We start from the raw sequence: 14,700 nt of genomic DNA, 5'->3' as shown, positions 1-14,700 counted from the left end.
GCCCACTCCCATGGCATGCCTGCCTGCATGGTGTATTTAAAGATTCCTAATAACAACCTAAGCTGTGGAACAGCTTCACAGCATCCTGCTACAAGCAACCAGTCATTACTGTGACAACGGGAGAAAAGGCTTGTTTCTCTGCCTACTGGAAAATGAACCCTCAATAACTTCAGTGTCAGAAAGGGGTGGGTGAGGGCCAAAGAAGCAAGACATAGTATTACGCCCCACTGATAACGCCATTCTGAAAAGGAGAGGGCAAATGTAGTTACTCTTTATTTGTTTTAGTGAGAATACAAGGAATCAACAGGAGAATCTTGTAAATGATTAATTGAGGAATCATACTCATAAATGCAGCTTGCCTTCCAGGAAAGGAGTCTTGTTATCATATTGAGGTCACCCAGACAAGCTTAATCAGACTCTGACCATGTTTCCAGCAAAACATTCTCACAGGTAGTTACACTACTAACATTTATTGCACAACGTCTAAGCAAAAAGCAAAAAATATCACAGGATATGAATGATCCATATTGCTATACATTTCACTGGTCAGTGCATCAACCCATTCCATGATCATTCTCAACTGAATATATGTTTTAAATATATCAAATTACAAATGCACATCAATGGACATCTCAAGGAGAGTTTCATAAAAAGACAAAAAAAGACTGTCAAAAGGAACATAAACAACTTTGTATCAATATAATTAAAAAGGAACACAAACAATTGTTGTATCAATACAATTCCTTACATAATAATCAATAATTACACAAAGCCAGACAAAACTGTCTTTATATAAGTGATAACTATCTGTAGATTGTCATGTTACTGTGCCTGAAATTCAAAAGAGAATATTTGCATGCCTATGGCTTCTCCAGGTGTTCAAAGAGGAAAAACCAAAATAGTTCAGGAAAATAAATACAACACACTGGCATTCTTGCAAAACTCAACAATCATTTACTGGATCACAATAGCCAACATTTGGGCTGATGAAGGTCTATTGAAAAAGTGTTGGTTTGTGTGATCCAGGAAATTATTTGCAAGAGTATTGCAAGAATGCCAGGGTGCTAGAGTTTCTTCTCTTGACGGACAGTGTCTGAACTTGAGTATTGAGTGTGACAGAGTTGGGGTCAACCATTACGTGGAATGTGTTGGACAATTCGAGAAGTCCTTAGAGAGAAACGGCAGGCCCAGAGGCCTTACTGCTCATACATGGGGTTGCGGAAGTTTCCCACTGATCCATAGTCACTGTCATCCAGAAGACGTCCGTAGGACACACGCCTGGGATAGAGAGAGAGAGGGAGGGTTAGAGAGAAAGAAAAAAAAAAGATTGGTTGTCATTATACAGATGCATAAGGAGTTTTACCATTGCACTAATGTCTTTAAAAATTGAAGCACCCTAATACCAACCAAAACAGACTAGAAAGGATCTCCAACATCTGTCGCAAGATCATTGGAGCTCCACAGACAGTCTGGACACCACTATATGAGTAAAGGACCCTAAAGAAAGTGGATAACATCCTAAAGGACCCTGAACACCCCCTGTTCACAGAGTTCAAACTTTTACCCTTAGGGAGAGGTTTCTCTGCCCCCCCGGAGCAAAACAAACAGGGGAAGTCATTCATCCCTGCTGCTATATCTCTTCAAAATCACACAAAAATAAGGACCACCACTGCACTGCACTTTATACCATTGCACTTCATAACTGACTAAATGTTTTGTATATTGTGTGGATTGTGTCTTGTGGGTCAATGTCTCTTGGTGTGTCTTGTGATCCACTGCAAAACCAGTTTCCCCATAAGGGATAATAACGTTTTCTACAACTACCTCCAATGGCTCTACTCACCTCAGTTTGAAGTAATAGGCTCCTCCAAACAGCAGGAGGACAATGATAATAAACACACATACGATGGCTGCGACACTCGCTGAGGAAAGGACACAGAATAAAAGTGGTTAATCTCAGTAGTTAGTGAGTCCCTGAGGGCCTCACCAGTTTCTTCTCAAGCCCTCAGTAAGATATAGAACAACGCTCTTTATTACAAATGCTCGATATCTGTGTTGAAACCACTGGACCAATTGCTGCCAAACTAATGGGGGGGATGATTGAGGGATGATCACTTGTTAAACCGGGGTTGCCTTCCGGTTCTCTACCCTTCTCCTGAAGTGTGCACTCACACACTCCCGATCATTAACATTTACATTTTAGACATTTAGCAGACGCCTTTATCCAAAGTGACTTACAGCAAATACATTTGTCTAAGTAAGTGAATCATCTATCCATCAGTCAGTTTTTTTATTATTATTATTTATTTACAGGAAAGAAACTTGCACAGGGGGGTAGTGGGGATGAAGAGGTCTTTAGGAGGGACAGTTAAGATGTAGCCTGAAGAGATGGGTCTTCAATCTACAGCAAAAATCCATCATAGACTGTTGTAAGGAATGGACTGGTGTAAGGAATATGGCGGAAATTATCTCAAGCCATGATGCTTTGAAGTTGCATGAGGGGAGGTGCACACCTCTGGGTGAAGTGGACTTGGAACTCACCCTGTTTTGACAAGCGATCCTCCCACAATTATCCCCCTGTCAAAGTTGGCAACTGGCCTACTTTGTCTAAGATAGAGCAGCACATTGATGGGGTGTAGACTTTCAGTCAATGAATCATGGCATGTATAAACAGCTCTGGACATGGAGTCAGAGTTCCATGACAGATAAGCATAAGGCCTGCTACTTATTTCACTCTTCTCAGGTTAAAATAGGTGGATCTAGATTATAGAACCTATCCTCACCGGACAGTGTGACTTTTCCAACATCCCTGTTTACATCCCTCTCTCATTCTCTGTTCACTTTAAACCAACATTCCATCTAATAAACAGTGTCATAACTGTTCCTTGCCCCCAATAAAACAGCCCTACCTGATAACAATAAAACTCTACCTGATAAAAGTTGGAAAACATTAGCAACACATTCTGAATGACGGGTCACCAGTCAGACCAATACTCAAGTTCGATCCATGACCAGTCAAATCAGTCAGACCAATAATCAGGTCACCAGGTCTTACTACCCTCTGACCTTAGTCAGCTGACTAAGTGACATTGGTCAGGGACCAGGACTGGCTGATGAGTGAAATTGTGTGTGCTGATGAATTTCACTGTGTGTGAAATATTGTATCTACTGTGATCTATTGTAACTTCTGTATAATGTATCCTGAGGTCAAATAACTTGTTGTGCTGAGAATGAATATGATTAATGATCAACAACACATACAAGTCTAATGTGGACTTTGATATGGCATGTCTTAACAACTGTCCAATTTTAAAGACGCTCACATGTTCACATTCATAGACACTCACTATTACTAATCACATTTGTGATGAAAGTTCTTTCTGCCCGAGGTGAAAGTCAACATAGTTTTCTGTATGTTTTTCAAAGAACAAAATTATTTCTCAATCATAATTTAACTGCCCAATAACAATGATGATGATGATGTACCTGAACTGAGAGCCTGTTTCTCATTGCCGTTACTGGATGGAGATTGAGCAGTTGTACTAGATGGGGAGGTCTGGTCTAGTGCTGCTGTTGAGGACACCCCTGTGGAGGTCACCAGTACCGCTGAGCTTGAGGCTTGAGACTGGGACGATGTAGAGGAGACATTACCAGTAGTTCCATTCACAATGGAAGATGTTACAGTCGATTGACCAGCACCAGTGGTGCCTTGATCCACACTGGTTGGTATCATTGTGGACTGGGCAGTACCCGTAGTCGCATCCACTCCAGTGGTAGTATCCACACCAGTTGGCGTCACAATGGACTGGGTAGTGCCACTCACGGTGGGCGAGGTAGGTTGTGTACCCGTAGATGGCCCACCAGGATCAGCTGTTCCCTGGGTGGTGGTGGTGGTGGATTGAGCCACAGTGTTCTGGTCTGATGTACTGATGCCCTCCGTTGTTGGTGTTGGAGAAGACGGGGGAGAGGATGAGGATGAGGATGTTGGGAAGACAGAGGTTGATGAAGGACTGATGGCAAGAGTCGTGTCACTTACAGATGCCACTGTAGTTGTTGATGGGAGGCTGGTTGCTGTTGAGGGAGCAGTGTCTTCAGAGCTGTTCACACTGGCACTTGTGAAGGGAGAAGGAGAGGTCGCAGAGGCGTGTGGGGTGGATGATGATAGTGATGGTGATGGTGATGGAGATGCCAATGATTCTTTTGTTTGCTGCGGGGCTGCACTGGCCTGTACTCCACAGTACAACAACCCTGCAAGTACAATAGAGACAATGTATATAATACATAAATACATAATTGATATAATTAATATATGTGTGTGTGTGTGTGTGTGTGTGTGTGTGTGTGTGTGTGTATCCATGGTTCATATTAGCAGCCTATGTGTTAGTTGTTAACTTTAAGTTATATCAAACGTCAATCACAGACATGCTGTCTTGAAACACCCAGATAAGATAATCTGCCAAGTGTCAATTTTGATTTCCCTTAGGCCTAACTGTCTTTAGAGGTAATAAGCTATACATACCTGTCAGAAGAATAAACGTGCCGACTTTAATAATCGTATGCGACATCTTCGTGCGCTTGATAGATTTCTCTGAGAACGCAAACGGCGGTAGTTGAGGTTGTTACAGTAGTACACTGAAGTCGAGGGCAGACGGTGATTCGTTGCGAACAATAAATGTTCAAGTCCCGCCTCTTGATGGCTCTTTCGCCTGACCCCCTGGAAGAAAACACACCCCTAGGCTAACCAAAATAAATCACCGACCGTGGCCGACATCTAACGGTAGTGCGTGAACAGAGTCTACATTGAGTAGATAGTTACCTTGTTGGACAATTATCTTTCCGATCATTTTCATTTTAAAAATTAGAATTGTCCTTTGTTGTGTGTTATTGTTGATCAGGAATTGAAACAACCAATGCATGTTTTGAACTGTCTAATAACACATTGGGCCTTCAATAGAAGTTGGCGAGAAATGTTAAGTTACGACCATGTAGGCTACTGAGCGAACCTAATGCACCTGTCAAAGCTCCCCGCTTTGCTGTACTCGATCCTCCGTCTCATCTACAGTGTTGTGGTTACCCAAATTAGCCGCTAGAGGGAGGCACATCCCTGCAGAAACAATATTATATATTGTCAAAACAGACAATGCATGGCCTCAGTATATTCCCTTGAATAGTGCAAGCAAAGTATGATGTCATGTTAAATCAATACAATGTGTATATAAAAAGGATACATATGCACAAAGTGGTAGAAGGCTACACCCAGATATCACAATGAAATACTGTTCTTATAATTCTGTGAGGCGACATAACATTTAAATAAAAACACGCAGAGCATTTTTATAATCCGTGCATGCCTACATGTTGCATTAGTAGCAGTTGGAGGACAGTCTCCAAATCCAAGGACTCCATGCATATTTTGCAATTCAGGTGTAAGCACAAGACGCTTCTCTAGATACAGAGTAGTGTTGCCTCGGTGTAGTGAGCATTTGGGTCCAACAAATCAAAATGATATTTAGAATCTCATGGTGCATGTGCTTACACTGTGAATGTGAGGAAATTGGTTCCATCTCCATTCCAGTCTGAACCCTGTAAATTATTACATGAGCATTATTTCAAATGCGTGAGGCCCGCCATTTGCTCATGGACTAGTGGTTTGCTTTAACACATTTTGGTACAAGATCCATATACAGGGTATAATATTATTTTATTGCCACACTGACAAGAGTCATGAGTGCAATGAGTGTGTGAGGTGCCGTAGGCCGACAGTTCACTGGTTCACATGTCAGAGTGCAAAAGTAGCATAGGTCCAATAGTAGTAGCATTCACGTGTGTTAAAGTATTAACTATTATCCTTCAACTATTATTCTTTCACTCAGATGGAGGACAATTTATCGAGTGACTTGTTGAAGGAACTTGTTTCACATTTATTATTTTAGGAGTGTCATAGCCAAGGGGGTGAATACTTAGACTCAAGACATTTCAGCTTTTAATTTTTAATTCATTTAATTCACTTTGACATTACAGGGTATTTTGTGTAGATCAGTGTCAAAACATCTCAATTAAATCTATTTTTAAAGTCAGGTTGGGGTGAATACCTACTGAAGGCACTGTCGGAGATTGTAGGGAGGAGGAGGGGGGGGGGGAGTTTAGTGTCTGTGCTCTGTAAAATAAGCTGTGGTGTAGACTAACAGTATTGACTGAGAAGAGACAGGGGAAAATCACAAATGTCCCCCTCATATTTAATAGGGTAAATGTAAATCTCAATGTCCACAATGAAGTCATATAACTGGTTCTACCAAACCAGGAGTGTCTAAATACCATAACTAGACTGGAATGTTTTTAAAAATGTAAAAGACATGCTGTCTGGTTTGTCCACATTCCTCGTCCCTTATACTGAACTTTCGGTTAGCCTACTCGAAAATAGCATGCACAACAGCCGTTGTGTCTTTCCATCTAAAGAAGAAAACAGTCTTGGTCATTCTTGTTGTTTCTATATAATGGTACACTGTGCTTAACACTTTTTCAAAAAGGGCACTGACTGAAAATTGGCATTACAATATTTGCATTTCACTTGCCATTTTCCCCCCTGAGGAAAATGTTTTATTTCATTTGAGTGCCTTATAAAACATTAACATCATTCAGTCATACAAAACAATGACAAAACCTGGTTGTGTGTGTGTTGAAGGTACACTAGGACCTCTGTTTAGTTTCAATGTTTGCACAAGACATGACAGTCAATTCCTGTAGAGCGACATTCTTCAACACATTTCCACAAGTCATGTCGGCAGGCAGTTTTGAGGCAGTCATTTAGTCAAATAATTTTACTACGAAATACACGGAACATGATTGAGTCAAGTAAAATAAAGTAAAACAAAAAATAAAGCGTCAATTGTATCGAATATTGATATATTCTAATGACTCAAATGAAACCACACATAAAAATCGAGTTGTTGTCAGGTTCGAAAAATCTACATCAGAAAGCATTGCAGTCGAAACTTCTCTTGGACAGGTAGAGTTCACAGGTGCATACTCCAAAGCCTCCGCAACACCACACCCAGCCTTTTTGGGTAACACGCTCTCAAGGTACCACCCCCACAGAGTTTCAGTCAGACAAGCTTTTAAGACAGAACTCATTGCTTGCATCTTCACTTAGACAGAGGATTACAACTGCATCACATACGAAAATTGACAGCGGAAATTCAGCAGCCATGCCAAATCAAGCTGTGGAGTGGATGCGCACATCGTTGCGCACCCCGGGCATCCTGATATTCGGAATGGTTCTTTCCCCCTGCGGTTGGATCTTGAATCTGACAGCGACAGTGTCCCCGAATTGGAGAACAATCAACAACATTCCAGGTGAGACTACAGACTTGGTCCTACAACAAGGCATATGGGACATATGCAGGTCATTTGAATCATCCCGAGAAATCACTTGCAACCAAGAAGACGAGGTTTACTTCGACAACCAGATTATTGGAATCGCACAGGGGCTGATGGTGGCGTCTCTGATTGTGACACTCATCGGACTGGCCGTTGCTACCCCCGGAACCAGGTGTTGGACGGACCGCCCGAACTGGATAGTCGCCGGTCTGGGAGGTCTGCTGATTTTTTTGTCGGGTGTCATGACGCTTATCCCAATTTCGTGGTACACTCATATATTGGAAGACATCCCAGCGACAAGCACGGATATTCGCGTTGGCTACTCCATTGTACTTGGTTACATTGGGGGAATTTTTGAGGTGCTCGCCGGCTTCGTCATGTTCATTGGGATTTGCCGTTGCTGTGGCGGGAAGAACCGTGGAGAGATACAAGTCTCTGACTCCACACACTTCAATCACACCAGGCCTCCTACACGGCGCATCGACGTGCCGAGCATCAACCGGAGCAAAAGCAGCGCAAGCAGCGTCCCATACTCCAAAGATTCGATGGAAGACGACGTTGATTTTCCTCGTGCAAAGAGCACTGGTGCCCGGACAGTCAACACGTCTTACAGCGGTAGACCATACGACGCTGATTTGTGAGGACAATTGTGAATGTGAGACCTTTGATAAAAACAAAAACAAAACAAAAAAAACACCATCCGAAATGAAGGAAATGCCATTTTTTGTATTAACATTGAAAACCTTTTTTTGTACTAACTTGTTCCATATGTGAGAGATTTAAAATGTTTGTAATCATTTGTAAATATCTCCGTTTGACCTGCATATGTCCCATCTCATCCTACCTGTTTCTATGCTTTTGATACACAACAGTGAGTGTGACCTTTTTCTTTTTTTAGGTCTTTTCTTTTTTTCTGTAGGTCGATCATAAGTGTATCTCTCTCTCTTATTCTAGGATCGGTATGCTTGGCATTAAATATTGTTGCCATACTTTTAAACAGATCAACGATCAGCCGGTCACGCACTTTATATTATTCAGGCCCAGGAAAGACAATGTTGTAAATCAGATCTAATTCAAATGTTTAGGCCCTGAACCAAATGTATTTGAGAAATTGTAATGAGAAATTGTATTAAAATACCAACTATATTTACAAACAGCTGTTATGTCCTTGTGGAGACTGTGGGAGCTTACACCTGTCAATTCCGGTCAGTCGTACAGTAGTAGTGGAAGTAAGCGCTGGGGGTAAATCTTTCAATTCAGTGGGTTATTTTTTTTTTTTTGAATAATAGCATCATATGTGGTTTCGTCTTTTATCCCTATACACCTCACTGTGAAACAGCATTAGCTTGCATTGTGGTTGCTTCCTGTGTGACTGGCGGGGTTCCAACCCTGGTATTCCTGGTAGAAGAGTGGACAAGAGGACATCCTCAACATCAGAGGGTAGCTCAAGTCTATAGGTGCAACCCTTTTAGTTTTTTCAGCCCAAGGGCTTGCCTGTCACTTGTTTTGGCATAAAGTTAAGAGATGGGGTGGGGAAATGTGACCACATACACAGAGCTCTGGATGCAAGGACTAACCACTAGTCATGAGTGCTGTGTATGTATGCATGCATGTACTGTGTTGTATGTACTGTGTTGTTGTCTTGTGGCATTATGCTTTGATGAAGTCGCTTGCTCCGAAACGTGTCAGCAAATAAAACATAATTGAAGGGATCAAGTTGCCATCCAGGACCTGTTTTCTTCATACATCTATACTCACTCACTCGGCTGAGCACCCCTCCAGCCAGCACATATCAGCATTTCATATTTTAAAGCTAAATTGTTTATTTAGAAATGCATAGTTTGTAAATAAACAATGACCAACCATATACTTCTGTTATAAGGTAAGAAAGTTGTACCCAGTTTATTTAGCCTTCAAGAATTAATGTGTATGTGTCATGAACTAACTGAAATAACCATTGAACAATGGTTGTGCCAGATTGTGCCTTTAAAATCATACCCAAAACTGGTCTCCACAGCCCACTTGTTGGTATAGGCAATCTGAAGGTGGACCTACAATACGATATATGTTAAAGTTAGCATTCACCCCAAAATGTAGGTTTTGGTTTCAGACCTCAAGTAACCTAAAATAGAGATAAATCCACAGCCAAATCTTAAGTCCTTCCTGGATTCCTTGGATCCTCTTTCCTCACCGGCACTTCAACTCATTGGAGGAGAAGGTCCGTGGGAGGAACTTCTGATATTCTCCACCAATGCATTAAGTGGTGGTCTCGGGAGACAGGTCACGGAGAATCAAGGAATTAGTTTTGTAACTGATGGCAGCATCATTGGTTGTACACTTACAGTGCCTTCAGGAAGTATTCAGACCCCTTCACTTTTTCCACATTTTGTTGTGTTATAGACTCAATTTAAAATGGATTAAATTAAAAGAATTTGCAATCCACACACACAATACCCCAGAATGAACGCGAAAACAGGTTTAGAAATGTCAGTAAATGTATTAAAATTGAAATACAGAAATACGTCATGTACATCAGTATTCAGACCCTTTGCTATGACGCTCTTAAAATTAGCTAAAAAGCAAAAATGTCATCAACAAAATCACTCAATAAGTTGAATTGAGTCCATCTTAAAGCAAGGATAATAGTTCATGTAATTTTGGAATTAATATCTTTGTTTTTATAGGGTCTTTGATTTGCATAGGAATCAATTACACACTGGGCATGGATACAAACATCAAAACTGTCAAACTAATTTCAATGAAACATTAAACATCTTGACAACTAAATTACAATACTTGTGGGGCTACAGTTCTAAAACATGGAGCAGATTTTATTTCAGTAAACAAATAATTGCACAATTTAAAAATACATACAAATTCCAGAGGATAAACACAGAAGTATTTTTACAACACTACTTTCCAATGTGATCCTCAATGGAAGAGAAATCTGACTAAAAACAAGGGGGAGGTTGATCATACAAATTAGCGAAAGCAGCATTTCAGTCCATCACACCTGCAGTTTTACAAAAAGAGCCAAAGAGATGAAAATTAAGAAAACCTTCTTGTTCACAGTGTTTCTCTAAGGAATAATGCCATTGGTAATAAATCCCATGAATACCGCCATTAGAGTTTCACTTAAAATGTTTTGCATTGAACACTGAAGGTTTCCGCCACATACTAGCTAAGGAACTTGTCATGGTTTTTTTCTAAAGATGAGAGAAGTCTTGTGACTTTAATGACCAAAGTGACAAGAATCAAGAGAGATTGAGAGAATTTTGAGAAGCTTTGCATTCATATCAAAATCAATCTTTGTTTCACAATTAGTTGGCATCTTGTTTTCATACTTCACAGGAAAAATAAATATCAGTCTACAACAGCCATCGCTACAACTTTGCTTTTTTGATCTGGCATTGAGCTGCTAAACCACACTAGGCCAAAACATGTCATTTAAATACTATGAGGCCAAACCAGTTTTGCTACAGCCTAAATAAGCTAGTGTTTATTTTCAAACCTCATAAACCAGCAGCCAATGGTTTCAATGAGGAAAGAAAAGCACAGTTGAAATTCCTGTCATTTGTTAAGCAACTGAAGCAGAATGGCACAAACAAGTCTCAGAGAAAAACATATTGCTGGAAGATCTTCTTGATCTTCCAGAACGCAAACCGCACACATTCAGTCATGACATCAAAAACGCTGCATGATGTAACAGTTTATCCAATAAAGGGTAAAGGCATCTTCTGAGAATGATGAGATCCACGGACGGACGGATGTTGTTCTGAGGAGTAAAGTGTTTGTTTGTGTGTGTGTGTGGGGGGGGGGGGGGGAGAGAAAGAGACCAAATTACAGACCAGACAAGATACAACAAACCTTTTAAATGACTTCTACAACCTTTCCCAGTTTTGCACATTACAGGTAGACTATGACATTACCACTGGAAGTTGGATGACTTCAGAGATGTTTCAGATTCACCTCTAGCAAGCCTCTTCACTTGCTAGCAATTACATTAGCACATAAGCTTGGGAGTGCAGTGCGATTGCAGTGACAAAAAGTTCGCTGAGGGAAAGGTCTTGGTTTACGCTAGTCATCTCTGCTGGAAGTCACCCCTCTTCGGCATATTGACTGTCTACCTTTAAGGAAAATGTTTTGACTAGAATAACAGTCTAGTTCCTAGTGGCTTGTAAGCATGACATGCACATTTATGCGGTGTATCACATGACAATGTAACTGGATACAATGTCCTACCTGGAGTACGGTGGGGATCCATCTGCCCTAAACACAGGCTCCATCCAGGTTTGCCTCCTTTGCAGAAGCACATGCTTTCCTGTAAACAAATGGCCAAATGAAACATCAAGTCGGGGTCAATATTCTGTGCAGTGCGACTGTGATTTGGACCGACCTGGAAGACAAGATCTTGGGAAGGGTTGATTTTTGGCCCCTAACACATCACAATGACCTCATGTTTATTAAGTGAGGGTTTTTTTAAATGTCATGTGAAGCCAAAGGCAATTTTCCACACGACATGGACAATAAAGTTGTATTCTACAGAATATGAATTAAGAAATTGTCATGAATTCTAGATATTGTTAAGGTTACCTCCTCTGGGCATGTACTCTCTGTCTGATGAATGCGAAGACAAAGGCAGCGATGATGACACCGCAGATGAATCCCAGGACGCCCAGTGTGAGTGGCACGCTGACCGCCTCGTTGACGCTCTCGTGACAGGACTGGCCCCGGTAGCCCAGTATACACTCGCAGACCGTGTCTTTGCCCAACATCACACACAGCCCATGGCCACTACACTGTGTGTCACCGCAGGATGGCTGGTCCAGACTGCCAGGCAGAGTGGTGGTGAGGGCCATTACTTAGAGGATCTTAAGTTTACACCGGAGGGCGGGTGGATGACAGAGGGATGGGGCCCAAACACTGAAATACACATTAAAATGTCATTTTTGCATCAGTGATAACAATAAAGATTGCTCTCTTAGAACTTTATTTTGGCCCCATTTGATTTGCAGCTGGAGAAATGTTACCACAAAATTAAATACAGCGCTAGGGATGCAAGGAGATCAAAATTATAGTTAACCATGTTTTGAAACTATACAGTGTTTGTTTACAATTACATTGTTTACAAACAACGGAGTAAAACAAGCTTATATTTTAGGTTCTGATGGATAAGAAAATGTAACCAAGCTCGAGGCATTAATAAGTTGCATTCTTCAAGAATCAATGGCTATGTACTGTATCATTCATGTCCAAAAATTTATCTACCAATGTCCTTACCAACTGCCCCTTTAACTCTCCAAATTTTACAAAAAAGTTTACCATCTACCCTAACCAATCTAGTGCTCTTCACTGCAAACAGTAACCTTTAAAATCACCAGAGGAAGGATAGAGTGTAAGATCAGATTCAACTTTGTCATTGTGCAGAGTACAAGTACAGAGACAACGAAATGCAGTTAGCGTCTAACCAGAAGTGCAAAAAAGCAGAAAAGTGCAGTGTGAACAATATATACAGGTAGTGCAGTATAAGTAGTGCAGTGTAGCAGTATATGTATTAGCAGTAACATTATAAGCAGAATAAATAGAATGCAGTATGAACAGTATAAGCAGCATATGCCAGGGCTCAAGTATACAGACACTCATGAGGGGTTTCCACACAGAATGGGGTTTGTTTCAACTGCATCAGCTCCGATCAGTGAGCTCATCCAGTTTTCAAATCACTTCTCACCGATTACATTTCATTGCCACCAGTAGATAGTCAAGTCTTACAATTAGACCAGGCGTGATTAAAATAATATTCTGGCACGGCTTGGAGGCAGGCTAGCTATCTGGTCCAGCAGGTTTCACCTCTTTCAACAATTGATTCAGGTCAAAAACATACGCCCAGGTTGGGAAGGTAAACGTGGCTTTACATACCAACATACTCCCAAGCATGTACTTACTCACCAGTTTGTCGAATGTTGAGGCTGTTTTGAAGTGAATTCCGAGATTTTGTGTTTGGGTTACCTGTCCGTAAAATAGAAGCTGTTGAAGGTGTTGTGTGAGAAGGAGAGAAAAAAAGACTTCCCTTAAATCAGGAAACAAAAGATGGGAACAGGAAGGAGAGAAGCCAAGCCCTTTGAGTTTGAATACCTCCAAACAGGAAGAATCAGGTCAACACCCCTCCCTGTTCACCTACTTGAGTCACACACTCTCTCTGAGCAGGACTTTGATAACTGTACCGAGAATGAAACGAGGGGGAACTTTCAAAACAAGCACTACAGCAGCAAGGACAATACAAATAAAACTGTTTCTGTGAAAGAGAAAAAAGGTTAAATTGGGTGTAAATGGACAATTGAGAAAGGGTACCCCTCCCACCCACGTTCAGTGTTAAACTGCTGTGAACTGCTGTGCAATTAGCCACTCAGTCAGACTGGTGGGGGTGCGAATGAGGAAGGGGCTTTGGGGCATGTTGAAAACACAGCAATGCGACAAGACCAGACAAGACTTTTATGGAACAATGTACCTAGATGGTAGGCCCTGATAACCAAAGATCCTAAAGTAGGCCTGTGGCACAAACTGTGTGCATGTAAACAGAAACACACTGTAATACCCACTTCAGTAAAAGTGGAAAATAAGATAAAAACATCAGCTTTCCTCTAGTCTGGAACTTGATATTGCTTTACAATAGGGTATTGACTGACATGAGAACACAAGAGCCATTGGCTAATTCTGTTTGTTGAACACTACAGTATAAGACTGTCTGATGCAAATCTACGCATGATGTTTGTTTGAGAGAATAAACCACACCGGCAGGTTTCAGATAAGTCGTATTTATTTCAATGAAGAAAAGGAGGAGGGCTCTCCAGTAAGTGTTCAGGTCACAGACATTCTGTCAACAGTGGTCAGCAATTCCTAGGAGAGAAATCCGTAGATGGATTAGATTGGAGTAGATTTCTGAATGAATCAGACATTAATTATTACTATATTGGGAAAATCCAAAAGCACAAGATACTGGAGTAATAAACCAATTGTGTATAGACCAAAATGTTTATTTTGTCCCAGCCTGGTGTACACCATATGCTACATCCCATTTCTCCACCCTTTTCCTGAAGGATAAACTTGTGTACTTACAACATGGCTTTAACTGGGAATGGAGCCTGTGCATAGACCAATCCTATGATTTTAAATCCATGTGGGTAGGTGCACACTTTAAGCGGAAGGATGGAGAAATGGGAGTCATATTTAACAAATCAATTGAATTTTCAGAAGCTTGATTAGCTAGGCTGGGACAAAAGTCGCCAGCTCGACAGAACCAGAAATTAACAATCAAAAAAATCACTG

General features: G+C 41.1%; 3 protein-coding genes across 4 annotated transcripts; 1 reads left to right on the top strand and 2 right to left on the bottom strand.

Annotated features, from left to right (window-relative positions):
* Positions 1-259: 259 nt before the first annotated feature.
* Positions 260-4,081, bottom strand: parm1 (prostate androgen-regulated mucin-like protein 1). Its single transcript, XM_083669830.1, has 3 exons — positions 3,487-4,081; positions 1,844-1,922; positions 260-1,278 (listed from the first exon to the last, which is right to left on the bottom strand). Exons 1-3 carry the CDS (start codon positions 3,731-3,733, stop codon positions 1,197-1,199), a joined length of 408 nt encoding a protein of 135 aa, XP_083525956.1. The 5' UTR covers positions 3,734-4,081; the 3' UTR covers positions 260-1,196.
* A 3,042-nt stretch (positions 4,082-7,123) lies between these two features.
* On the top strand, positions 7,124-9,089 carry LOC310804503 (claudin-23-like). The gene is made up of 2 exons (XM_083669769.1): positions 7,124-8,204; positions 8,276-9,089. The coding sequence occupies exon 1, from the start codon at positions 7,206-7,208 to the stop codon at positions 8,016-8,018; it is 813 nt and encodes a 270-aa protein (XP_083525895.1). The 5' UTR covers positions 7,124-7,205; the 3' UTR covers positions 8,019-8,204; positions 8,276-9,089.
* Positions 9,090-9,854: 765 nt separating this feature from the next.
* Positions 9,855-13,562, bottom strand: LOC310804528 (uncharacterized protein). Of its 2 annotated transcripts, none has more exons than XM_083669794.1 (4): positions 13,324-13,562; positions 11,971-12,300; positions 11,620-11,698; positions 9,855-11,152 (listed from the first exon to the last, which is right to left on the bottom strand). In XM_083669794.1, the coding sequence occupies exons 2-3, from the start codon at positions 12,234-12,236 to the stop codon at positions 11,647-11,649; spliced, it is 318 nt and encodes a 105-aa protein (XP_083525920.1). In that variant the 5' UTR covers positions 12,237-12,300; positions 13,324-13,562; the 3' UTR covers positions 9,855-11,152; positions 11,620-11,646. The 2 variants fall into 2 exon arrangements, with proteins under 2 accessions (XP_083525920.1, XP_083525921.1); XM_083669795.1 differs by lacking the exon at positions 13,324-13,562 and adding an exon at positions 13,015-13,088.
* Positions 13,563-14,700: the final 1,138 nt, after the last annotated feature.

The sequence above is a fragment of the Argentina silus genome (genome assembly GCF_951799395.1).
Source record: "Argentina silus genome assembly, chromosome: 5".
In the NCBI taxonomy this organism is placed as follows: domain Eukaryota; kingdom Metazoa; phylum Chordata; class Actinopteri; order Argentiniformes; family Argentinidae; genus Argentina; species Argentina silus.
This window is presented reverse-complemented; position numbering and strand designations above follow the sequence as displayed.

Excerpts from the sequence above, each read along its gene's own strand:
- LOC310804503 (XM_083669769.1), top strand. The coding sequence starts at position 7,206 with ATGCCAAATCAAGCTGTGGAGTGGATGCGCACATCGTTGCGCACCCCG.
- parm1 (XM_083669830.1), bottom strand. The coding sequence starts at position 3,733 with ATGATACCAACCAGTGTGGATCAAGGCACCACTGGTGCTGGTCAATCG. Across the intron at positions 1,923-3,486 it reads GAAACAGGCTCTCAGTTCAG|CGAGTGTCGCAGCCATCGTA; the intron begins GTACATCATCAT and ends TCCTTTCCTCAG. Across the intron at positions 1,279-1,843 it reads GCCTATTACTTCAAACTGAG|GCGTGTGTCCTACGGACGTC; the intron begins GTGAGTAGAGCC and ends TCTCTATCCCAG.
- LOC310804528 (XM_083669794.1), bottom strand. The coding sequence starts at position 12,236 with ATGGCCCTCACCACCACTCTGCCTGGCAGTCTGGACCAGCCATCCTGC. Across the intron at positions 11,699-11,970 it reads AGAGTACATGCCCAGAGGAG|GAAAGCATGTGCTTCTGCAA; the intron begins GTAACCTTAACA and ends ATTTGTTTACAG.